The sequence below is a fragment of the Takifugu flavidus genome, chromosome 19, assembly GCF_003711565.1.
Source record: "Takifugu flavidus isolate HTHZ2018 chromosome 19, ASM371156v2, whole genome shotgun sequence".
NCBI lineage: Eukaryota > Metazoa > Chordata > Actinopteri > Tetraodontiformes > Tetraodontidae > Takifugu > Takifugu flavidus.
In genome coordinates, this window is record NC_079538.1 from 3944424 (window position 1) to 3970094 (window position 25671).

The window sequence follows — 25671 nt, forward strand, 5'->3', positions numbered from 1 at the left end:
CGAATCTTGGAAATGTTGCTGTTCCTGTTTTGGGATCGTGTAGGATTCAGTAGTGGCCCAGGGTTCGAAGCGCCTTTCATTTATTTTTCTTGTGACCATTAAAAGATTGTGATCAGACAAGCCTGTCAGCATGTGGTCTGATTCCAGATCCTCTCTGGCCTGTTGGGAGAAGCGAGATCCGTGTGAGTCCTGGTGGAGTTTGGAATTCTAGTTAATTACCTGAGTCTGTCCTTACACCCACAACCTTTTTCCTAACTTTAGTAACTTCCCATTGAACACGTTCTCCCTGAGCCTGCGTGGGTTCTCTCCGGTCCTCCGGCTTCCTCCCACAATCCAAAGACTTGCATGATTGGGGATTAGGCTCATTGGAAACTCTAAATTGCCCGTAGGTGTGAGTGTGAGAGAGAATGGTTGTGTCTACACGTGTTAGCCCTGCGATCGACTGGCGTCCGGTCCAGGGTGCTGGGATAGGCTCCAGCCCCCCCGCGACCCTTAGTGGAGGAACAAGCGGTAGAGAGTGAGTGAGTAGTTCACATTTACATGTGTTAGCTAAGCTCAGTTAGCATCTAAATAGTTTCCATCACGTGACATATAACCCACGTAATACTTCTCAGTAATTATTATTATTCTTGTTGTGGGAGGAAATAATGAGAGATGTCACCAGACTGACGTCAGGCTCATTCTGTAAAGAATAGCAGCCCATTGAAATGGTTAATTCTGCTGCTTTAACAGAAGTGTGTGCGTGCGTGCGTGCGTGTGCGTGTGTGTGTGAGAGAGAGAGACCTCTTCCATTTTCAGTTGTATTTTCATGTTTCTTTCTTGTTTTCTTCGTTTTAGCTTTTAATTGCTTTTAATTCCGGATTATTCCAAAAGTGTAAAACTAATTATGAACTATCCAGCATGTCACAGGTGTTGGCCTGGTAACATGACCGTGAACATCGAGGGTTTAATGTCCTGCAGCGTTGGAGTCCGTTTAATCTCGGAGTTCTTCAGTTCGGGTGCGGCCCAGCAGGGGGCGCTCTACTCCGTCTGTTTAATGAGATCAGCTCTGAGCTCAAAGTTCTGCAGGTTTCTTAAAAACCACCAAGATCAGGAAAATTTAGAGTTTTTAATCTTTCTGGCAGTGTTAAAAGTAAAGTTAGAGATTTGAATGAGGCATTGACTCTTGAGCTGGGTCACAGTCTGGTCCCAGCGTCCCCCGTCCGGTCCCAGAGTCCCCTGGTCCGGTCCCAGCGTCCCCCGGTCCGGTCCCAGAGTCCCCCGGTCCGGTCCCAGCGTCCCCCGGTCCGGTCCCAGAGTCTCCCGGTCCGGTCCCAGCGTCCCCCGGTCCGGTCCCAGAGTCCCCCGGTCCGTCCCAGCGTCCCCCGGTCCGGTCCCAGAGTCCCCCGGTCCGGTCCCAGCGTCCCCTGTTCTGGTCCCAGAGTCCCCCGGTCCGGTCCCAGCGTCCCCCGGTCCGGTCCCAGCGTCCCCCGGTCCGGTCCCAGAGTCCCCTGGTCCTGTACCTGTCTGGCTGCTCGTGGGAAGAAAACAATCCTGACACACATTCTTTTGGTGCTGCAAACTCTCCCAGTTCTCTTCCAGTCCTTCCTCCCTCGCCCCCAAATCCCTCCTGGAATCTCAGACCTGTGTGTGAACCAGAGTCAGAGTTCCTGGAACACTGAGCCTGATCCGGCCGCTCCCATGACCAAACAGGCCTCCAGGTCCCGTATTTCCCTCTGAGCCCAGAAAAACCCAGATCTGCCTGTAGGACCCACTCCCACCTCCTGGTGCTGAAGAGCCTGCAGAGCAACAGTCGCTGGTGGTCTGTTACCAATCAAACTAGGAGGAGTGCACACACACACACACACGCACACAGACACACACACACACTCACACGTACACACACACACACGCTCACACACATCTGATTTTAATAAAGCACAGACATTCTTCCAAGCCATAAATAATAAAGACTTCCAGCCAAATAGATGTTTGTAATCAGTAATTAAATTTTGATTGTTCAAAGGTGGAGAAACAGGGACAAACATGTCAACCCAGACTGAAATTAAAATATATGTGGTCGAAGTTTCTATTTGTTCATTTATTTCAGTGCCATAAAAGTCAGGTTGGAACCAACTTGACCAAGATGCTTTAAAACCCGATTGTTGTGTCACCGTTTCCCCGACGACCCGAGACTTCCTGATGACGTCATTCCAACCTGCTCAGTCAGAAAATGGAATTAAAAGGTGCTTGGTCGTTATCGCAGCCCTGCAGAGCAAAGAGGGGGGGGTCTGGAGGAGGGAGGAGGTCTGGGGGGTCTGGAGGTGGGAGGAGGTCTGGATCCATCCATGGAGTCTCAGGATAAGAGGCAGGAATAGATGCTTGTGAATAATTATTGAAGTTGCAGCTTCACAATCCCAGTATTCCCAGTATTCCCAGTGTCGGCAGCAGACTCTGACTCCAGGCTTCAGCAGCTTCTGGCGTCATCACCCCCCCCCCCCCCCCCCAACACAGGGAGGTGTCAGTCTGCTCCTGTCACCGTGACACATGCGAGCTGAGCTCATTCACCACACAGGCTCCATGGTTCCATGATCAGACGCTCAACGGCAGCAGGATCACAAGGACCACCTGGTTCTGCAGGCATCGAGCTGAACATTCATGAATGATTATTGTTCTTTTCAATGAAATGTTGAGTTGAACACCGACAGTCTGGATGCTCGATGTGCACGAGATCCTGCTGCTCTCCTCAGCCTCCTCAGGTCAACAGCTGAAGACCTCACCTGACTGGCTGCTGGGGTGTGTTCTGGTCCATGGACCAAAGTATGCATTTTACTAGCAAAGTGAGGACATCTTGGTTGCTCCTCACACTGAAATGTCTGTTTGAGGGTTGGAGCTGGGTTTAGGTTGGGGTTAGGCGTGGTTAGGGTTAGGGCTAGAGAATGTGTGTGTGTGTGTGTGTGTGCGTGTGTGTGTGTGTGTGTGTGTGTGAGAGCGACAGACACCAGACATCCATTGTTGTATGTTTGCTGACATGGTGCATCCTTCATGGCGGAGCACAATGAACGGGCGATGTAGAGGTGCTGAGCACAACACTCCACGGCTTTATTTAGCTGAATGCCTCCCCCCCCCACCCCCACCCCCCCCCCCCCCCCACCCCCCTCTGACGTGCACACCCATCTAGGACAGCTACAGAAAGATGCAGCTTTTTTTAATGCTTTTTGCAGCTCCTGCTATATTTGATCACATGGGGGGAGGGTCATGCGTTTTTATGTATTTTTAAATCTAAAGTAAATACAGCGCTCGCTGGATCGGACAGAGGGAACTTCGCTGCCTGAACGCGTTGACCTGGACCTTCTGACACCGTTTGTAAATGAGCGACAACATCCAGCTGTTGGCAGATGTCGGTGTTGCCACTGCTGGGAGAACAAAGCTCAGGCCTTTCATCTCCTCATAGCCACGTCGCCCATTTCCAATGTTCTGCAGGTTAATCTGAACAGAACCTGAACAAAAACAGACGGCGGCGCTGGAATTTCCGGCAGCGCTCACGTTGGCCTAAAGTTCCTGCGACGCCTCCGGAGCTCCGAGCAGCTGCAGAACAAACAACTGTGTTCCTGCGTTTCTCTCAGACTCCATCAGCAGAAAGCGGAGGAGTATCAAGATTGAGTTCGAGAACATCGCCCGCTCGCTCGGCGGCTCCGTGAGGAGCGAGAGATGATGACAAAAGAACTCGCCGTCAGAAAAAACTGCCATGAATTATTCAGGCCTCCATTGTGTTCCCTCCATTTATCTCTCAAGCCTCCTTTCTCTCACACACGCTGGAAGCTGCCTGAAGATGTGTGTGTGTGTGTGTGAGTGTGTGTGTGTGTGTGAGCGTGTGTGTGTGTGTGTGTCGGGGGGGTGTTGCTGTTCTCACATTCTTGTGAAGACCCTGTTTAAGTGCTGTGTCACAGTTCAATGGTACCCCCCCCCCCCCCACACACACACACACACACACTTTAATTAGCCTGATAATTAGACAAGCACATTGCAGTTGCCAGCCTGCAGCCGAGGACTGTGGGAAACGTAGGCCGTCTGAGCGACTCCTTTATGGCAGCGATGGCGAACGACCAGGAATGCTGTGAGGCTTTTCTGAGGAGGGAGGATGAAAGGAGCGGTTGGGAGGTTGACAGTCATTCCTGTTTGATTCAAGATTCAAGATGCACTTTATTCGTCTCCGTATGGAAATTGAATTGATGGAAGCTGAGATCTGCTGCTATTTTATAATTGGAGGAAATTCAAGTGGACGGTGCAGATGTGAAACTTTTGGTTCGATTCAACTTTCTTAACAAAGCGTCTGTTTCAGTCAGGATTGTCTCCAGGTGCTTTACAGAACCCCCCCGAGCCTGAACCCCCCCAAATTAGCCCTCTGATAGGCCCTCCTATGGGGGGACCCTCCAAACACACCAGTTTATTCACAGAACGTGTGGGCTTCTCCCGATCTCCAGAGCTACGCAGGTGAGCACAACTCCTTTAGGAGCCCAAAGGACAGCAAACAGCTCAGAGCGCTCCTCAATTAGCTCATCGACGCCTCTGGTGAAGAAATTACACAGACAAATGTCTTTCATTTATTTGTGACATAATATTTCGATATATTGTCTGTTGCCACTAGGGAATACCTGTTTCCATGGAGATAACCTTTACAAACACACATTCTGGTCAGGTGTTTACACTGATTTTGATCGGGAAACATTGTAGCTGTAATATGACGGGCGATTAGCGTCCGTCTTACCTGCCGTTGTGCAGAGCTTAGAACTACAATATTAGCATGCTATCCAAAGCCAGCTGCTAAAGTCCCTGTTTTCAGGATCGGGCCACACCGCTGACACGCCACAAACTGGTTCCTTCTGCTTACTCAGTTTCTCTCGACACTGTTGAGGCGGCAGGAACGCAGGTACGGCAGCTTTTGGTCGGCTCAGGAACTGGTCCGACAGGCAGGACGGCCCTCGGTCTGCATCTTATCTCCGCTCTGACACACAACAGACGGATGTTTGGGAGCCGTCGTCAGCCTGACTCATCGGCGAGGATGTTTCAATCGCCACGGAAACAAGAATGTGAACAGCGGTTCACATGCGTATTCAGTTGTCTGTTTAGGTGTGTGTGTGTGTGTGTGTGTGTGTTTCCATTCTGTGTTTCTGCATCAGGAAATCTGACCTAATGAAGTAGCACTGGTGGAGAACACACCACCCTGTGCACACACACACACACACACACACACCCTTCTCCATCACATTACATTCCATCATGCTGCTCCGTTGTGCTGAACGTCACACTTTGTTACGCTAGTTTCTGTTAAGCCGCATGCTTTTGTAACTTGGGTGACAAAGATAGGAAAAAATGATCAAACACACACTGGTGACACTACGTAAACCAAACGTGAGTAAATCATTGTTGCAACAGTGTAGAGACGGATGCCTGCCGTTATTATGGGATGTGTTGTTGCCTCTAACCCATGACCCGGTGAGGTTCTGTAGCAGAGTGAGAGCAGGACTGAGCCTCAGATCTGGGAGGCAGTCGGCACCCGGTGGTTCCCAGACCTGCGCTGGTCGACCACAGATGCTGCTCAGGAGGCCACAGATGCTGCTCAGGAGGCCACAGATGCTGCCCAGGAGGCCACAGATGCTGCCCAGGAGGCCACAGATGCTGCCCAGGAGGCCACAGATGCTGCTCAGGAGGCCACAGATGCTGCCAGGAGGCCACAGATGCTGCCCAGGAGGCCACAGATGCTGCTCAGGAGGCCACAGATGCTGCCCAGGAGGCCACAGATGCTGCCCAGGAGGCCACAGATGCTGCCAGGAGGCCACAGATGCTGCCAGGAGGCCACAGATGCTGCCCAGGAGGCCCATCTGGCCTCACAGGCTGTTCCCCCGTCAGGACGACTGTTGCATCGAGAGGAAACGGGTTTGTACGAGCGTTTGGGCGCCCGAACCGAAGGAAAGACAGCAGCACCGACTCTGGTGTCCTGTCGTGCTCGCTCGGTGTGTTTGTCACCATCCCAGCGCGTGACGTTAGCGTGTGTCGGCCATCGCTGCTGCCACGGCCTGGAACCGCCTCCTCCACACATGCCCCCCGACACTAATGCTCGGCTCGGCTCGGCTCGGCTCGGCCCGACAGCACCAGACAGCCCAGTTCCACCAGGTTATTCCAGCCCCCGGCCCTGCAAAACAATGATGCAGCTACAGTCGCCGAGTTTGATCTCTGATGATTCCTGATGTGTTGGACACATAAATGAAAATGAACAAATAAAATGTGTTAAATAATAAAACACATAAGAATATTATTTTCTATCCAATAGCTGGTTGTGACGTTTAATGAATGTGAGACAGAAACGGAACGTGAATCATCCCTCAAACGACTCTTCAGCCTCAGCTGGTCGTGTTGTGTCGTGTGTCAGGCTGCATGAAGAGGAGCCGGACAGGAAAGGGATCAGGAAACACAGCAGTTCCTAAAAGTGTGTGTGTGTGTGAGTGTGAGTGTGTGTGTGTGTGTGTGAGTGAGTGTGTGTGAGTGTGTGTGTGTGTGTGTGAGTGTGAGTGAGTGTGTGTGTGAGTGTGAGTGAGTGTGTGTGTGTGTGTGAGTGCGAGTGAGTGGTCCATCGGCCCAGAGTGGGACACCTTGCCCTACTTCTGCTGTTGGAGCTTGGTTTTGTCCAATTCCTCCACTCCTCCCTCCACCTCCACACGCATCCTGTAGGGACACATTTCACACCAGGGCAGATGTTTCCTGCTGCACCGTGTGGGAGAGAGAAAAGGCCATAGATGGCGAGAACACAACAGGAAGAGAGAAAGGCGTGTGGATAGATAACCCTCTGAGTCAAACGCTCACCCATCACACAGGCCTAAAATTAAACCCCCCGTTCAGCAAGTCCGGACAGACGCCAGGTTCCATCCGTCTAATTATATTTTGACTCGTTAGGTTGATGGCATCAAACCTCAGGAATGTTGCGGTTTGATGGGAGATGTTCTGTCTGCTCTCACTGAGCGGCTGAGGCCCTAAACCTTCTCCCCTCTTTATCTTCCCGAGCTCAATCCGAGACGCTTAAATCCTCCTCGCAGCAGAAAGTTCTGCTCCCCTCCCAAAGCAGTGGGATAAAGGTGACGTCAGTCCCGCCAGTCTCGACAAAGTACGCACTTTTGATCACAAATGAAAGATAGAAATTCAAACTCACTCTGATACTCGCCTCCTCTTTGTCGACTGTCTGGTTTTTTCCTCAGAGTTTTTATCTTCTGGCAACTTTTAAAGAGCTTTTAGCTCATGGGTCTGTGCCCCACATCACAGCAGGCTCACGGCGTCCTCTACCTTTGTGATTAAGTCCCAGCTCAGGCTCCCATTATCAATGCTCGCTTGTTATCTCTACGCTTTGCTTCCTCCTCCTCCTTTGAGCTAAAGTTTCCACCGTTTAGAACCTGGAAGAATTAGTGACTAAACCAAACAGTGAGCGAGATAAAGGAGGAGGCTTTTCTTTGCTTAATGGTATCAATTATTTTGAAAAGCCAGCAGATAAAGGCGGTTTTGTGTGGTCACAGCGTGACAAAATAGCTGATAGAGTATCGGAGGACAAGGACATCAGAACTGTGACTCACATGTGTGTGTGAAGCGCAGAAGCAGCTTGTGTGTGTGTGTGTGTGTGTGTGTGTGTGAGACTCAACATGACAACATCAGTCAGATAGAGGAAGTGGCTGGGTTATCTGGTGAAGTTGGTTTCCTGTTGAGGTTTCTCACTTCTGCTGCCGATTTCACTCAAATCTCACACGCCCGCAGTGGGAGGAAATGGGTGAGTTAAATCAGAGCGTGTCATCGGGTGCCGTCACTTGGCGGTAGAAGCCCAGAGCAGCACTTCCTGCCGCTCTGACCGTAGATCCAGATCCCTCCCCGCTGTTTCTGTGTGTGTGTGATCAGCTGGTCTGATAAACCGCTTTTTCATTCATTACTCTCACATGGCATCATCACACCCACAGGGTCGGTGGCTGACACGTTCAGAAGAAACCGGCCCCGATCTCGGGACACGGTCACGACACCTCTCACATGGCTCTGATATTTGGTGGCTTTTCTGCATCACACGCAGCTGGGAGATAATTAGGAGTGTTTACAGAGATGAAGCAGATGAGGCTCACACACACACACACACACACACACACACTCGCTATAAAATCTGTGGCTCATAATTTCAACACCTGTAAGTGCGCGTGTGTGCGTGTGAGGGCCTGGGAGTGCTAACCTGGTTAGGGTGCTGGATTAACACACAAAGGTGACCCCCCCCCTCAAAGCAGATGACTATGAAGAAGCTGCGTGTGCACGTCAGCAATAATCCCAATAAATGTAAAGATCAGAGCGGAACCGCGTAAACAAAGTGTGAAAAGGGTTCGAACAACTCGAGGAGACGTTTCCGTGGCCCTCGTCGCTGCCATTTTAACCCGTTTTCCCCACCGAACAGCAGCCTCACGACTCGTGCGCGTCGGGGCTGCAACAGTTAACACTTTGCGCGTGCCCGGGAGGCCATCCAGAGTCCATCGCGAGCGAGCACGGGCACTGGCACGCGGGGGAAGCGCGAGCCAGCGACAGATCAGACAGCAGGTCGGTGAGCGGAGACGAAGCAGCGAGTCCTGGCGACCGAAGCGCCGATCTGAAGCGTTGATTCCTGCGCCGCTGGATTCTTCCGCTGTGGACTAACCTCACCGGACGCTCCGTGGAACGGCGCAGCTCGACGGAGGGCGTCAGGAAGGCTGTCCACCATGTCGGGGAGCAGGGAGGAGGAGAGGAGGAAGCTGGCCGACATCATCAACCACTGGAACGCCAACCGGCTCGACCTGTTCGAGATCAGCCGGCCGACGGAGGTAGGAGGCAGAGGGCAGGAGCAGGAGAGGCCGTGGGCCGGCGCAGGAGAGGCCGTGGGCCGGCGGGGCCTCTGCTGGGTGAATGGCGGACAGGGGCGCCGCTATCGGTTGACACTTGACTTCGAAACGCGTAAAGAAGACGCTGTTGTGGGCAGCGTGTCGAGCCCCCGGGTTCCAAAGTCCCTTGAAAAATGTGCTGATTTACAATGTCACAATAAACACTCAACGTACGGCGGCGCGAAAGGGAAAAATCGAGCCATTTTATACGTGCGTATTTATAATTCACTGTAAATAAACCAAGGGTCGGTTAGCTTCTGGCTGCTATTCGCCTAATTGGTGGAGTAAGTTGGCTAGCTACACCGAAGGGACATTTCCAAAAGTTAGTAGTTATAATGAGTATTTTGTGCTTCTTCATACAAAGTAGGCCGGAACAAAACAACATGCCTGTCCTTGGTTTTCTTCAGGAGTTTGTGTAAATGTGCAAACATGCCTAAGAAACGGTGCATTTCCAGATTTTGAACGGAATCTGGCGTCATGTCCCAATATAACTGCACTGTCCGTGTAGGAACTAGCATGCTAGCTAGCTTGCAAAGGACCTGTGATAGTTGTAGCAAACGTGAACCCTGCCATTATTTCAGATTAGGCCTAACTGCTGGGTTCGCGGGGTAACACACAACATTGCCGTTTAGGACACTAACGTCGAAATAGGTGCAATAGTGTAAATATTAGCTGTGCGTGTTGCTCATGTAGCGGGATGGCGGCGGCGTCCGCAATGGCTGACGAACCCAATAGCACGTCGAGGCTGTTCGCGAGACAATTAGACGAAAGATTAAAACATCAGCAACAAGCTGGGTGTAAAGAGTTGAAAACAGGGCGGCATCAAGCCATCCCAGAATGCCACGGTCGATGCACCGTGCAGCGCACGTCGTGTGGCCCCGCTTTGTCCGCGCTGCGGCTGGAACGAGGCGCTTGGTGACCAGCACTAACTTGACCCATGTTGTGTGATTAACTCGCCCGTCTTGACTTGAGTTGTTAACCGATGTCTCCTTTTCTATCTTCAGGCTGACTGGGGCATTTTTATTGTGTGTGTGACGCCACACCTTTACTGGTGCAGTCATAGTTTTGATCCAAGCTTCTGCTGAGCATTGGTCAGATACAAGGTTCTTAGGCGCCCCCCCCCCAGGGGTGAAGGGGGGCCACAAGGTCCCCTCTCCTCATCCTGAGCCGATTAATCTATGTGGATTGAAGCTGGCCAGCCGTTGGTCAGCGCATGTGTGGGTCAGCACACGTGCACTGATTAAAGTCCTCGTCCATAATTCTCTGCTTATTCCAGGACCACGGTGTCGGAATACTGCTCCGAGTTTCGTATGAAATGATTAAATGGAAGCAGATGTGTGGTCCTCCTTGCAGGGCCACACCCTCCCCATATGTCAGCTGGTCAGCTTGGCCCCCCCCCCCAAAAAAAAAGCTGCACAAGTGTCCTTCACATTGTCTAGACTCCCCCTGAGTGGTTCCGTGCACATTGTTTCTGTGTGCAGAGTTCACACTTTGTAATTAACGGTCTCACACACACACACACACACACACACACACACGCCATCTGATGGCTGTTTTCTTTTTAATCTGAGACCAAACCGACGCTTAGACGTACGAAACCATTCATGTGTCTAAATTAGCCGCGGGGGGGCTGATTAGCGGAGCCCAGCGGTTCGCAAGACTTTTTAATCGGCGTCTGTTGTGTCGTTGGAGCTTATTTTTGAAATTGTAACAGGTATTTATGTCACGTGATGAGGCTTTATACGCGAGAGGCGTCCTTTAGGCACGATGTGTGTTGCACAGCCATGTTTTTATTTTTAGACGGGTTGTGGGAAAGCTGACGTTATTTTTGTGTTAAAGATCTCTCGGATCATAGAGGAGGGAACACGATCACTGAGGGCTTCTGAATACCTGACTTCTGCAGGAATGAGGATAATAACGGTATAAATTGCTGTTAGAATTTACGGCCGTTGTGTTTTTGTGCTTGTAAAGACGGACGTTGTTGAACGAGGGCAGGACGGACTCTGCTCCGCAGCTTTTGTGAGCTAAAGGTTTCCTCAGGGTTTGGGACTGCTGCTGTCCTCCTCACAGTCTGGACACATACGGGCACGTGCACGTGCATTAATGATGGTGAACTTGGCTCCAACAGCAACATTCATGTACCTGGTGACAGGTATGAGGTGTTGGCTGGTATCATTTCCAGTCCATCCTGAAGCTTGAGTGGAGAATGACGCGGCTGTAACGTCGGTTCTTCTGTCTCGGGTGTGACATCACAGGTTTTCACTTTTGTTTAAGCTCCAACCTCCGGAACAATGGCCCGTTTCCCGAACCTGCTCATTCGTCTGCAGCGGAACCTGTTGGTACCGACAGAACGAGCCCGCTTTACCCGGGCTCATGTTCTGACCGGACTGTTTTCAAGGGTGTAAGATAACGAGAACTGTTGGATGTAAACGTGGGATTTGTCCAAATATTAATGTCAGAATTGCAGTTACTGTACAGGCAGCCGCTCATATTTAAGCTGCCCTGGTTTTTGCCGTTTAAACCGTGAATAACAGTAATTCCGTTACATCTGGATCTTTGTAATCGACGTTCCAGTGATGGCGTTGAAGGGTGGCGAGGTCCAGATAGACTCTCGCCCCCACCACAACCTCCCGTGTGACCGCGCTCGCCGTGACGTCGCCGCCTCTCTGCCCGCTTCCCTGCCGCAGGGGAAGCAGGAAGTGTGTGTTATTGGGAGATTGTGGGTTTCCTGTCGTCTAGGTGCAATGATTGGCTCTTCTGAGAGATGTTGATCTGATTTAGTTTTATTTTACCAGCTATTTCCAGTGCTTAGAACGCTCCAATATAAACTGTTGAAGGCAAAAAACTGTGGAACCCTGAGGGCAAAACAAGGTCTGACGGAGAAGAAGCCACCCTGCCACCCATCGGGAATGGAGTGATGAGCAGTGGCCCATTTTCCATGGAACAATTGATGAATTGATCATTGTTCATAGATTTATATTGGAAATATCTCTATGACCTCATGAGAGGTCTCTTAGTATTAATGCTCACCTGTTTCCAGCTCATTTCTACCATCCAAAAACGTTGTAGAGCTTTAAACAACCTGTTCAGTTCCCACCTAACGTGCTGTAGTTCAGTCCACCATTATCCACCATAATAACCAGGGGGGGGTTGTTGACTGTCTGCTGTCTGACTGGAGACTGAAAAGGTCAGTGTGGGTCAAGCAGGTCTGTTTATAGCAGCAGTGATAGTTGCCATAGTAGCGCTCTCTCTGGCCAGAACACAGGAGGCCTGGTCCAGGGAGCTGCTGGTCCAGGGAGCTGCTGGTCCAGGGAGCTGCTGGTCCACGGAGCTGCTGGTCCACGGAGCTGCTGGTCCAGGGAGCTGCTGTCCAGGGAGCTGCTGGTCCAGGGAGCTGCTGGTCCAGGGAGCTGCTGGTCCACGGAGCTGCTGGTCCACGGAGCTGCTGGTCCAGGGAGCTGCTGGTCCAGGGAGCTGCTGGTCCAGGGAGCTGCTGGTCCAGGGAGCTGCTGGTCCAGGGAGCTGCTGGTCCACGGAGCTGCTGGTCCAGGGAGCTGCTGGTCCACGGAGCTGCTGGTCCACGGAGCTGCTGGTCCAGGGAGCTGCTGGTCTCTCAGCCACAACTACAGCACACGTACACACACACACACACAGACTGTGTTTATATGTTTGCACCCCCCCCCAGCAGCCATGGCCTCACTCCCCATTTCTGCCTCTGTCATCATGTCATGCGGCTGGCTGTGTAACCATGGCAACGCCGTAGCTGTTACAAGGCCTACACACACTCAGGATTTGACAGGCTTGCCAAAGACGTGTGTGGCTGCTTCTCTGTTGACCTGCAATTAGGAGAGTTTGAGTTTCACTTGAGAGAACTGGCGTTTCTGTACGAGGTCAAGGGTCATGACCTGTGGCCATCACCAGACCCAGAACAGACCTGAACGTGTAGCCAGACTGACGAGAACAGCTCCCGGGGCCAGTTCCAGATTGGTACTGATTATATGTGCAGGATTACAGTGATGATCGGAAGGCTGATATGTTCCGTTTCTCCGCCTCAATGGGAGAATCCAACCGTTGTCCAGCCACGCCGCCGCCGCTGGTGTAATTAATGGCGGTCGACCTCCATCTATCGGCTGGTGTCTGTGAGGAAGAAAGATGGGGGTCGCCGAAGACAACCTGGTTATTTATCACCGCTGTTGGTCATGAGTGTGTGAGGACAATAGGCTGAGATGCTTCATGGATTCTTCTTTTTCAACCAAACGTCCCTGATTGAAACCAACATTTACAGAACATGAAGCACCTTTATGACCCTCCAAAGACGCCCGTGTGTGTGTGTGGGGGGGTGTGTGTGTGTCTGTGGGGGTGTTGAAGATCATTCTGGAGGACATGTCATCGTTTCAGGACTCCCTCTGATCCTGGAATCCCTGGAATGCAAATGGAGTTGCATTCCCGACAGGGGAGGTCAGATTGTGTGTGGAAAAGAGGGAAAGCCGCGTTTATTAAACTGGAACACGAAGCCCTGGTTTATGGGCTAGGGTCAGGGTTAGGGCTAGGGTTAGGGTCAGGGTTAGGGCTAGGGTTAGGACTAGGGTTAGGGCTAGGGCTAGGGCTAGGGTCAGGGTCAGGGTTAGGGCTAGGGTTAGGTTAGGTCCTTCTCAGCCAGTGTTGTTGGAGGCGTTTCAAGAAAATGGCCAGAACCTGATGACCGCTGCCGACATGAACGCATCGGCCCAGGCAGGGTTGTGTTGTGTGAGGCACCTGTGGTAAATAGGGCCAGTCTGTCTGTGCGCTGTCCCCTCACACACATTCCTTCCCAGTGATTTGGCCTCTCTTATCTATCTTTTCTCTCCGTCCTCTTGTTCTAAAACAAGCGGCGTATTGTGTGTGCTCAGCAGAGCAGCGCGCCCTAAAAGCCGTGTGTGTTTGTGTGTTTGTCCCAGCCAGCCTGTCAGACCATGTTAATCCCCTCAGAGGCCCTGGTCACCTCCTGCCGGCCTCGCCCTCGCCCCCGCCCCCGCCCCTGCCCCCCTCCCTCTCCATCACCAGCTTCTCAGGCTGCAGATTTGCTCTCCTACCTGTCAGTCAGATCCTTGTCGCCCCCCCCGCCGGCCAATCACATGACCTGATACAGGATCAGACAGCATTCAGGAACCAATGACTCCAAGTGTTTCGCACCGCTCGCTCCCAGTTCCCATGATGCTTTGCATCAGATGATAAATAACTAAAGTGTTGCGTAAGAGGGGAGGACACGCTTCTTTAGTTTTACTGAGATATCGCTGTGGCTACCTTGGTCAGAACACATCACCTGACACCTGATAAAGAAATATAAAGTTTAAAACCACCTCAGAAGTTAAAAGGTCTGGTTGTCACTCCCTTCCAGCAAGCAGAACCCTGCTGGACCCCCACCCCAGCAGAGCTGCCCCCGCCCCACCCACCAGAGGACCTGCTGGAGGCTCTGAAGCACAATAACAGCGTGTGGGAGCCCTCAGGGCCAGGGACTTCCCTCCAGCTGCTCCACCCTCCCACGTTTGTTGATCTTAACTGTCCAGCCCATTTTCCAAGAATCGCCTCAACGCACACGCAGGGAGAAACGTGCACGGTTGCGACACGGCGACGTGTGTGTTGGCTGGACGGTGTCGGTAAAAGAGTCGGCGTAGCTCCTTTATTATTGCAGAAGATCTTTGTAAAATAAGAGCAACTGTTCAGTTAATTAACGAGCTTTTGAGAACGTGTGGAAGGAGCCCCTGATGATCCTCATCCCTGTTGGAATGTCCCCTGGAACGGACCTGGGACAGCAGCTTCTCCTGTCCTGAAGAGCCCGACGATGTCGCCAGCTGCTCGGGACATTTGTGGATCGGACGCGTTGGTGTTATGATGGCTGCAACGGTCACGTCCCTCCGCTGAACATGAACATGTTTGTGAGATCTCACACATTAAAACACAACGATGCAGCTGAGGCAACATTCAGGCTGTTCCCAACCCAAAGCAGGCAGAAGCACCCTCTCAGTTCTCTCCTCTCTCCATGGTTCATTGGTCTGTTTCTTATTTCATCTCCAGTGGATGGTTGGAGACGGTGGTGGTGCAATAGCTCGGCATCTATTGTTGTTGGAGCTGCTCCAGCCTTCTCCAGAGCCAGCATCATTACTAGAGTTGGGACTCTTGGCTCGGAGCAGAAGAGATCAGGAAGGAAAAACAAGGAAGACGACCAGGGTGTTTCTGCGGTTCCTCATTTTCTTTTAACTATTAACTATTTATAGTTTCCTGTGATTGTTGAGTTAATTCTCATGTTCTGCATCAGCGCTTTATTTCTGGCATCGTTATTGTCCAGCGGACATTTGAGACGTGGGTACGGCCAGCCGACCAGCTCCACTGCAACATAACGCCCGTCTACCAGGTGGTTGCCGTAGCAACGCTCACTAGTTTGGTGTTGGGTTACTGTATATGAGTAAGGTGGATCTTTAGATGAGTGCTGTTTTAGTGAGCAAACCAGCGTGATTGGGGTAAAAAGGTGCACGTTGTTGCAGCCTGACCCAGCGGGAGCCAGAAAAGAGAGTCCACAACAAACACCAGCAATTCTGTTACCATCACATGACCTCTGAGTTGGGGTTAATTTGCTGCAAGTTTTAGTTTGTAGATTAGCAGCTTGACATTTACAGGATTAAGCCCCCAAAGGGGGGGAAGTCTTAATTGAACCAGTATGATATTATTGTCATCAAGAGATCGGTAGAGGCCACAGAGCGCCTCCATTAATGAGGCAGAGAGTGATTAAAAATAAAAAGCTACTGGCCCACTGGTCATCATGGAAGCTGTGTGTGTGTGGAGGTGTGTGGTGTGTGTGTGTGTGTGTGTGTGTGTGTGAGAGAGACGGTCTTGCCCCACCTATGGTATCGCTCGCCAGATTAAACTTCGTTAGCCCTAAATCATCTCATTTTTGACTGTTATGCTGATGTTTCCTACAACAGAACGCAGCTGTCTGCCGACCTGATCGCTCGATATTTCACATTTTATTGAATTTGTATAACCGGCCGTAATGGCTTAATTCATCAATCTGATCAATGACGTCTCTTGTTTTAAAACTGCAGACACGCCCGTTGCAAACTGTGCACGGCTCGTTTTGTGTCTGGAGACCTTTCAGTGCACCCAGATGGTTGTTGGTGCGTGGCCGTGCTCCCAGCTGATGATCCGTGGTCCTCAAAGATGTTAAACACGCGTTTAAGCAAATGCGATGTCAGCGCCTTTTCTAAACATATAGATATATAGATATATAGATATAGATGTATAGATAAGTTGTTGCATGCGTTATTTCTTTCTCAGGTTATTTTGATCTGTCTGATTGATCTGTGGAGGGGGTGGACAGGCTCCATTCCGCAGTTGAAACTCACCTGAAACAAAGCAGCTTTTCTTTCCGGCCCTGCGTCAGCGTGCACGTGTCGTTTCCTAACAGAAGACTTTGGTTTCCACATTTTTGAGCTGGTGTGCAAGAAAAGGTTTGGAAATGGTCCGAACCCGTTTCCACGCCGGTGCTGTCAGCAGGTTAAACCAGGGCTGGAGATGCTGAAATAAATGCTGATTTGTCTGTAGTTTGGTTAATTTAATATTGTGGATAAATAATGTTTTTCTGCTTTCCTCTTCTCATCTGTTCTTGTGTCTCTGAAATCTCTGAGATCTGAGTTTCCTCTTCCTGAGGGAGGAATCCCTGTTGAGGCAGGTGGGGCTGCAGTGTGTGTGTGTCTGTGTCTGTGTCTGTGTGTCTGTGTCTGTCTGTGTGTGTGTGTGTGTGTCTGTGTCTGTCTGTGTGTGTCTGTGTCTGTCTGTGTCTGTCTGTGTCTGTCTGTGTGTGTGTGTGTGTCTGTGTCTGTCTGTGTGTGTCTGTGTGTGTGTGTCTCTGTCTGCAGGACAGAAGAGATGATGCACAGCAGCTGGAATCTGTCCTGGCTGCTGAACAACCACCATCCTGAATTCTCATCTCCTCCCTTTTTTAAATTCATTTCGGTGTCGAATATTCCAACTATTTACATCTGGGAAGTTCCCCTTTTCCCAGTGTTTCCAGTCTGCAGGGTCTGTTCAAAAGAACCAGTGTTGGGAAGGAAAAGTTTCAAGCTGGCAACTTCTTGATTAGTAGATTTATCCCCCTCCAATTTACCACTTCATTAACATCAAGTTTATATTGACATCAATATATTTGATTAAAGGGACGTTCCAAACGATAAACCTCATGTAGATTCAGGCTTTTGCCATAGTTGAGCTCCTGAAGCTCCATAGTTGAAGCTCCATAGTTGAGCTCCTGAAGCTCCATAGTTGAGCTCCTGAAGCTCCATAGTTGAGCTCCTGAAGCTCCATAGTTGAGCTCCTGAAGCTCCATAGTTGAGCTCCTGAAGCTGCTGTTCCACAGTTTGCTGTTTGAACTCTCGTTGACCCCGGTGGAGGGTGGCGTAAACCTTCATTTGCTGCCCTCAGCTCCTCCCAGTTGTGCCTCATAATGGCCACAGACACCCTCACTTCTGGCCTCCTGCCTCCATGAGATGATGACTGATGAGCAGAGTTCTGTCGGTCGTGCCGGGTTGTGCCGCTCTGTCTTCTGGGAGTTCTGGAGCACCGCTCGGCTCCCTGCAGATGTCACCCTGTCTCATTAAACCTGATAAATAACAAGAACGCTGGACGTTAATATTCTTCTGAATGTCACGGAAGCGTGAGGCAGCTGTGAGAGCTCCAGAGAATGAGCTCGCTGTGTGCACACTGAAAGATTAAACTAACTTAGGGAGTTTACCAGGTTGACCCATGATTGAAAAGCAGCATCAATCAATGCTAATTCACAAAAACAGCAATCACCAATGAATCCTCAGAGTTCAATATGCTTGGACTAAAAGTCATTTCTGAAGTCGAATGTGCATTAGAGAGCGTATGTATTCATGATGTCTTTGGGACAGACACACTTTCAAGAGTGCAATCGACCCTCGTCAGCTGGAATAATCCGGTCAAACAGCGGTTGTACACACATAATCCTGTTTCAGGCCTACCAGAGACCAGGTGATTTCTTTATCGTGTTATTTAAAGGAGGCCGTCGGGCTGTTTGTACGCTCACACATAGAAAATGATAAAGGACAGACGCCAGGTGGAATCTGACTTTTACAACTAGAAAGTGATCTGAAGTCACACATGCGACCTTTCACCTTTGTCCCTGCAGACCTTTGACACTGGAGCGTTAGTCAGGAAGCCTGACGAGCCAGATTCCCTCTTACCCCGAGGACCCGCCCACGTTCACAGCCTTTATGTGTTTTCCAGCCAGATCTCGGAGCTGCTTTTTCACTGGTGTAGACGTCTATGTTTGGGGCTCTGATATCACTGAAACACTTCCAGGAGAGTTAAAATGGCCTTTCTCCAAATACCTTTGGTCTATAGACGCCAAGCTGAGCACACACTGTGGCCCTTCCTCCCCTCCACCATTCTTATCTAAGTGATAACATCCAGCTACAACATTGCCTGGGTTGTGGTAAATATAGGTCAGTTCGGAAAGTGCCGCTCGCGCTTGAACTGCCCAGAAAGGTCGGCTCCGTCATCTCTGTTTCTATTGTAGATCATTTTTTAGATCATATACCTATTTCTATTTGATTGAATAGAACTTTAATCTTTCTGAAGGAAGGATCAGGAAGCCTGTAAAGCCTTGGCTGGGTTGTGACTCCCTGTGTGAGCAGTTGTGTTTGGACTAAGGTTCACACAGGGCCATAAAACCTCATTACAACTGTTTATGGCTGTAAACTTGTCAGACTATTTCTTGATCATTGCTTTAATATCAAGTCAAAGCGAAGATGTCTGAGCTCAACAGGTCCTGCCGGAGTGTGAACCTTGCTGGTCCCCTGCACTTGAACCACATGTGGTCGGGGGGGGGGGGGGCAAATCCAGTCCTCGAGGGCTGCAGATGAGCCAAGTTTTCTGTCCTACTTGGCAGAAAATGCTTCTCATCTGGGGTAAAAGCGCGGCCTGAAACCCGGCTGGGCCGCAGCCTTTGAGCGCCGCGTTGGGCCCCCCCGCCCAGCTGAACTTGTGCGTTCCTCGCTGTGAGCATGTTGGGCAGCTTGTTAATTATCCAGCGTTGGTGCTTAACGGGGATTTGTTCAGACTGAAGTGGACCAGTGTCGCCACAGTAACAGTTACCAATGCTTGCGCAGGCGTAACAATGGCAACGTTCGCTGACCCACATTCCAGCAGTAAATTACTAAACACACCTCAAACTCTCGCTGAGACCCACCCTCACCTACTATTGAAACTACGCTCATTTTCATTGGCTTTCTCAGGCAGGGACACTTCTGCCGTCACACACGGAAAAGGGAGGGAAATGAATTGTGTTTCAAAGGGAAAAGAGGGCTGGCATCAGCATTCATTACCTTTCAGCCTCTGTTTCCACATCCCCAAATTATCGGTCATGAAGGGTGTGAATTGGAGACAATGGCCACACACTTAGAGCTGATCCATTTAAATAAAGTAGTCTTGCTTCAGATTACCTTGTTACACCTCCCTGTCTTGGCTGTTGGCCACACTAATTGTTTGGTCCTGTAGTAATCTTAATTCTTAAAACTCTTAAAACCTCTGGGAAGTTGAAATTTGGCACATTTGCTATAGTGACACCCTGGTCGCATACAAGAAACATTCCTTAGTCCTGCTCTTATCTGTTTTCAATAGGACTTGGAGTTCCATGGTGTGATGCGGTTCTACTTCCAAGACCGGGTTGCCGGCAACTTTGCCACAAAGTGCATCAGAGTGTCCAGCACGGCGACGACGCAGGATGTCATCGAGACATTGGCTGAGAAATTCAGGCCAGACATGAGGATGCTGTCCTCGCCCAAATACTCCCTGTATGAGGTCCACGTCAGTGGCGGTAGGTTCCACAGAAAGCACATTTGTGTCTAAAAATGTTTGTTAGGAATATAGGAGACGAGGAGCTAATGTGCCTGTCTGCGGCTCTGTCTCAGAAGAGCGTCAGCTGGACCTCGATGAGAAGCCTCTCGTTGTTCAGTTGAACTGGAACAAAGATGACAGAGAGGGGCGGTTCGTCCTGAAGAATGAGAATGACATCCTTCCCAAGGTCAGCCATTTCAAATTAGAAAAAGTGAAACAAAAGAACCAGAAATCCCTGTCATATCTGCCTGGTATCAGTTTCCCACACCATGTATCCTGTAACGTGAACCGCCTTCTTCAACTGCACCAGTAAAGTCGTGAACAGGCTGATGTTTTGCTCGTTCAAATGAAATAAGCACAATACGTCTCTCGACTGCTTCCTCATCGTTCTGCCTCCCTCTCCCGTTAGCAGAAGAGTCAGAGTAACGGACCAGAGAAGGAGAAAGATGGAGTGATCCAAAACTTTAAGAGGACCCTGTCCAAGAAAGAGAAGAAGAAGGAAAAGAAGCGAGAGAAGGAATTCGCCCGGATTCCTGATGGAGACGAGCTGGCTCTCAGCAGGGAGGACGGGTAACGTCGTTTGTTTATCTTCTCCATCAATTACATCATTGGCCTCCAAAGAGAGGCTCTTGTTTTCCTCTAAACCACGAAATGGCAAAGAGCAAAGCACAGTGAAGCTTTGATCTTTTGATTCCCAGTCTTTGGTTCACTAGTCAGCTTCTTTTTCCTTCCTGTTGGTTCAGAGAAAACAGTCGTCTGGCAGCGGAGGTTTACAAAGATATGCCAGAAACCAGTTTCACACGGACGATATCCAACCCAGAGGTGGTGATGAAGAGGAGACGCCAGCAGAAGCTGGAGAAACGCATGCAGGAGTTCATGAGCAGCGATGGGAGGCCCGACTCGGGTAAATCGCATCATCCTGGGTTACCCAGTTCACACTTTGATATCTTTCTGAGAGAAACCCAAAGCTCCGGCCCATTTAGGAGAATATACAGCTCAGAGGGAGATACAGCTCGACCAAACCTTCCCAGGAGCTGATCATGATTTATCAGAAACATAAAGTGAAGGGCCGAAGCCATTAGGGCGGCTTCTTCAGACAGCAGAACCTTTAATAAGCAGCGCTACCAATCACAGTTATTGAGGCAGAAGCAGCTGCTGAGTAATTGAAGAGATGAAAATAAAACATTATTCCAAACCTGAGTCACCACTTATGTTGAGGGATGCAAAGAGACACCTGCCCACAGAGGGAATATGGGAAATCTCACCATTTGTGAATGAAAAGAAGCCCGAATCGGGCAGAGACGGGGCTTTGTGTGGCTTAAGGCCTGATGGGAACCTCAGGAGAATCAGCATAACGACCTGAAAATCACAGTTCACTGCAGCTCCTTATCCTGTGCAACAGAGCTCAAGAAATGTGCAAGGAGAGCTGGAATGAAAAGCCGGTAGACGTGTTCTTTAGCCGTCGGCATCACCACCGGGGTTTATGCAACGTACTCGCACAAAGGCTGAAATGAGATATTCCCTTTAGTTTCAAACAGAACGGCTAAACTAAACAAGTGCTGTACTCGACTGATTAGCCTCCGTCATGTTTGCATTGGCCGGGCCTCAGAGGGCCGCATGATGCTCGTCGCCCCGGGCGACCATGTGGAAGACACATCTGAATAAGGGACACCAAGTTGTACGTGACTCAGACGCTACTTTAGTAGTGAGCCAGACAAACAGATGGACCTCAGAAGCATCCACAGAACAGAACCATCAACACTGCAACACACACACACACACGTTTGTGTCCCACACAGAAAAACATGACATTAAAAGCTGGTGTTCTCATGTTGTTTTAATTTAATCATTGTTTCTGCCATTCGTCCTTAATGATAATACTCACATTCTTAAATGTCAGTCACATGACCTGCAAATAGTGCCGCCACCAACACGTGTGTTTCTGCAGGAGGCACGTTGCGAATATATGCCGACAGCCTGAAGCCCAACATCCCGTATAAGACCATCCTGCTTTCGACTAGAGACACGGCAGACTTTGCTGTGGTGGAAGCACTCGAAAAATACGGGCTGGAGAAGGAGAACCCTCGAGAGTACTGCATCGCCCGGGTAACGCGCTCCTTCTATACCCTCCTTTTAATCGCAGTTTTCTATCCTGTTTCTTTTCACAGCAAACAAATGGATTCTTTTCCGATTTCTTTTAGACACTTGAACAATCTTTTGTCCATCCTCTAACTTTACATTTGGCACGAGTTCATAAATACATTTACATTCAGGCTTATGCTGCCATTGCCTGATTTTAAACACCTTCATCCTCCCATTTCTGGTAAATTCCAACGTCTTTCGTCATCATTAAACATGCCATAATTCTTCTGAGGGGGTTTTCGGGTGACAGCCAAGGTCACAGTAACTTGCTCAAAAGCACTCGTGCTGTTTACACGCGCACACTTAACTAATTAAAGATGGAGATGAAGAATGCTTTTTGAACAGAAAACCTGAGAGGAATGAACTTGAGTATTAATGCAGCAACAGATGCTGTGTGTGTTGGGTCTGAACTTGGCTGCCCTCTTCACATTCTCTCTCCTCTGTCCTCACGGATCGCCAATCATATGAAATAACTCCTGCTCCCACAGTCGATACGCAGGGAGCAGCCCTCCAGACACGCACACATACCACAGATCTACGGAACCTCTGGAAGCTTTTCGCTGATGAAAATGAAGCTTAGGAAAATTCCATTAGTTCAGTGAATAGGATAAATAAGCACTAGTATATTTGTGTGTGTTTAATGTCAGGCTGAAAGATCTTAATGGAGATGAAAGGATGAAAGATATGTAGGGCAGCGTTGATCTGTTGTAACATTTACAAAACTGCAACATTAGTAGAGCTTTTATGCAGCGTAAAGTGGTGACAGAAGGAAAATCAATGAGAAAACACCTCCATGGTATTTGACTAATGACTTCAATGCTTTGAGAGTATGAAAGTTTCTTGAATTGTTGTGCGGTTGTAAGCATAAGCTGTGAAGCCTAATCAATGATTGGATCTTGATGCTTTTGTGTGTTTGTGCAGCAAGATGACAAGTCTGGCAAAGATGTGATTTTGGATGATAATGAGTGCCCACTGCAGATCTTCAGGGACTGGCCGGCCGACAGAGGTAACACTCACACACACACACACACACACCACACACACACACACAACACACACACACACACACACACACACACACACACACTCACACCCACAAAGCGTAATATAAGCAGGTTTCCCTTCTGTTGGGTTTTTACTGCCCCCTTCTGTTGGTTTACCATAATTACAGAGTTACATTATGTTGGAAGTAATTGCGTTAAACGCGTTGACCCACATTAATCATTAATGTGATTGAAATCATTAAAGCAACGAAGCTGTCGGCAGCACACAGTGACTCTGAATGTCTCTGGTAAAGTATCTGGGGCAGTTTGTCCAGGTACAGCAGAGTCACTGTCACTTCCCGCAGTAGAAGCAACTGTTAAAATAAAGGATGCTAACGAGCATGGTGGCCCTCCCAGTGTACAGAGACCCCCCCACATCCCTCAGCAGGAAGGTCACCCAGGTAGCGACAAAGCTTTCTCTCTCGAGAATGAGAACGTAATGTTGCTGCTGTGCTGTGTGTCAGGAGCATTGGTGTTCCAGCTGAAGAAGAGACCTCCAGACTATCCAGGAAGGAAGGGAAGAAAGGTGGACGATAAAGCCATGAGAAAAGACAGCAGCAGCTCGCTGCCTCCCGAGAAGCTGCCGTACCTGGTGGAGCTGAGCCCAGGTGTGCACGCGTCGAGAACATGATAACTGTGGTGTTCAACCGCCGTACTGGTAGAACTGGATAGGTGTGAGGTTGGGCTGCCTGCTTAGGTGAGTGAATCAGAGTGTCTGTAGATGGAGGCTGCTGCTCTGCATCACAGGTATCAGAGGGACATGAAGTGGGTGGGGGTTAGAACACAGAGGGAGGTCCATCTCAAAGCACACACTCTTTTCCCAGCAGTTTGGAATAAACATGCCTTTATCCTCCCCTAACACTTCTGCATTTTCCTCACCTTCCTTTTGTCTGTCATAAACCTCATATCATTAACTAAACATGCCTGATGGGGTCCTAAAAAAGTGCTATTGTGCTGGACTTTAGTGCTGAAGTGGTGCTTGGGGAACCTTCAGGTCTTGGTTCCCAACGGTACTAATACACACACTAACCGCTGTGAGCCCGAAGGACCTGAATGTGGAGGCTGCACGGTCTGTTTGCTCCACCAGCCTTTTCAGTTTGAATGAAATAAAACGAGCAGAGTATATAAGCTAAAATGATTGAAAGCCGTTTAGACGGACAGCCCCGAGGAATGTTCCACAGGTGTGAGTGTGTGTGAGGAGCCTGTGTGTGTGTGTGGCTTCATGCATTTAATGGCTCAATTATGGTGATGCAACATTTTTCCTCCTTGCTACATTTTGACCCTCTGCTATGTGTCTGTTTTCTTTCCCGCCTCCTTAATGGCATCGTGTGTGTGTGTGTTTGGGTCCTTGTGCATGTGTCCTCCCTCCCAACCCGCCTGCCTGTTTGCCTAGGGCGAGGGAATCACTATGCCTACTACGCCTATCGGCACCACGAAGGTAAAAACCCGCAACATCTTCTTTTATGTTTGTTGCTGTTGCTGCTGGGACGCCAGCAGACTCTCAGATAGAACCCCCCCCATTAGAACCCCCCCCCCCCGAAATGATCTTCCTGACAGGATTACTAAAGGTCTCCAGTTCTCAACACTGGCTACAAATCTGCTGTCAGTGGAAGTTGTACAGCTTTAGTTTAATATTCACTTTAAATCTTTAGATATTAAGGTGCAGTTTTAGGGTAAACATACAGAAATAAGTCAGAGATGCACCGATCTGATTTGTTTCACCCCTGATACCGATACCTGAGGTTTTGTATCGGCCGGTACTGAGGCGATACCCTGCAGAGTGAGGCCGTTCTTTTGTACTGATTACTGATTAAATAACTGCGCAGTGGGAGAACCATCTTAAATAGACCAGCAGCTTCACCACTTTGAGGCATTCAAAATCAACGCTGAGTTCTTTGTTCAGAATTGAGCATCCAAAGCAAAAGCAGCTGAATGGACCGGACCTCTCGCTCCTCCAGCTTGGTCAAACATGTAAAAACGGTTCAGTCAGAGTAATGAGGGATTTAAGGGGTGATGAACTGTAGATAAATGACACTAAACGATGTCGTAGAAATGCAAATTCCGTGCTGACTTTAAAGGGAGCATGAACAGAACCAGCACCCGACTTGTGGGTGCAGCAGCTCATTTTACGGAGCGCTGATTAATTGAATTGACGGACCTTTGTGAGGTAGCAGAGGCTTGCACCCACAAAAGGATGCATTTTATGGCCCTTTAGTCAGAAAAGTGTTCCACCAGAAGTAAAGAGGTGAACACTGGAGGGTGCTGGAGTCTTGCACCGAGCGCCTGGATCAGCCGTTGTCATCAATAGCCCATCGACAACATCGGTACCGATATCGGATCGATGCAGCCCGAACACGTGATTGTAATCGTCTTCACCTTGACGTGAGTTGATCGAATTTGCTGTTAAATCCTCGGTGAAAGAGGAATGAACTCTTAGAAAGGGCCAAACTCTTCTTGTCACCTGGTTGATAGTTTTTTCTGTGGACATCTTTCTGTGGTACCTATTCAGGAGACCCAGATGTTTCCCCTCCTCTGCAGCCACATCTGCCCTCTTTCCTTTTGTTAACTAATACGCTTTGCTTTTACTAACCCCCCGTTGCTACTAATGAATAAGTGCCCTCCAGCCCCACCAAGCAGCCAGGCCTCAGACACATTAGCAGCGGAGCACTCCCCAGCACCGATGCTTTTCT

At 49.7% G+C, this 25671-nt stretch overlaps 1 protein-coding gene across 1 annotated transcript in view; it reads left to right on the forward strand.

Moving 5' to 3' along the window:
• The first annotated feature begins 8540 nt into the window (after positions 1–8540).
• afdna (afadin, adherens junction formation factor a) overlaps positions 8541–25671 on the forward strand; it is a 49380-nt gene continuing 32249 nt past the window's right edge. Inside the window, 9 exon segments of the mRNA XM_057017225.1 lie at positions 8541–8849; positions 19581–19776; positions 19871–19983; positions 20206–20366; positions 20540–20700; positions 21745–21902; positions 22860–22944; positions 23446–23589; positions 24375–24419. Of these exon segments, the coding sequence (XP_056873205.1) occupies positions 8748–8849; positions 19581–19776; positions 19871–19983; positions 20206–20366; positions 20540–20700; positions 21745–21902; positions 22860–22944; positions 23446–23589; positions 24375–24419 (1165 nt within the window). The 5' untranslated portion in view covers positions 8541–8747.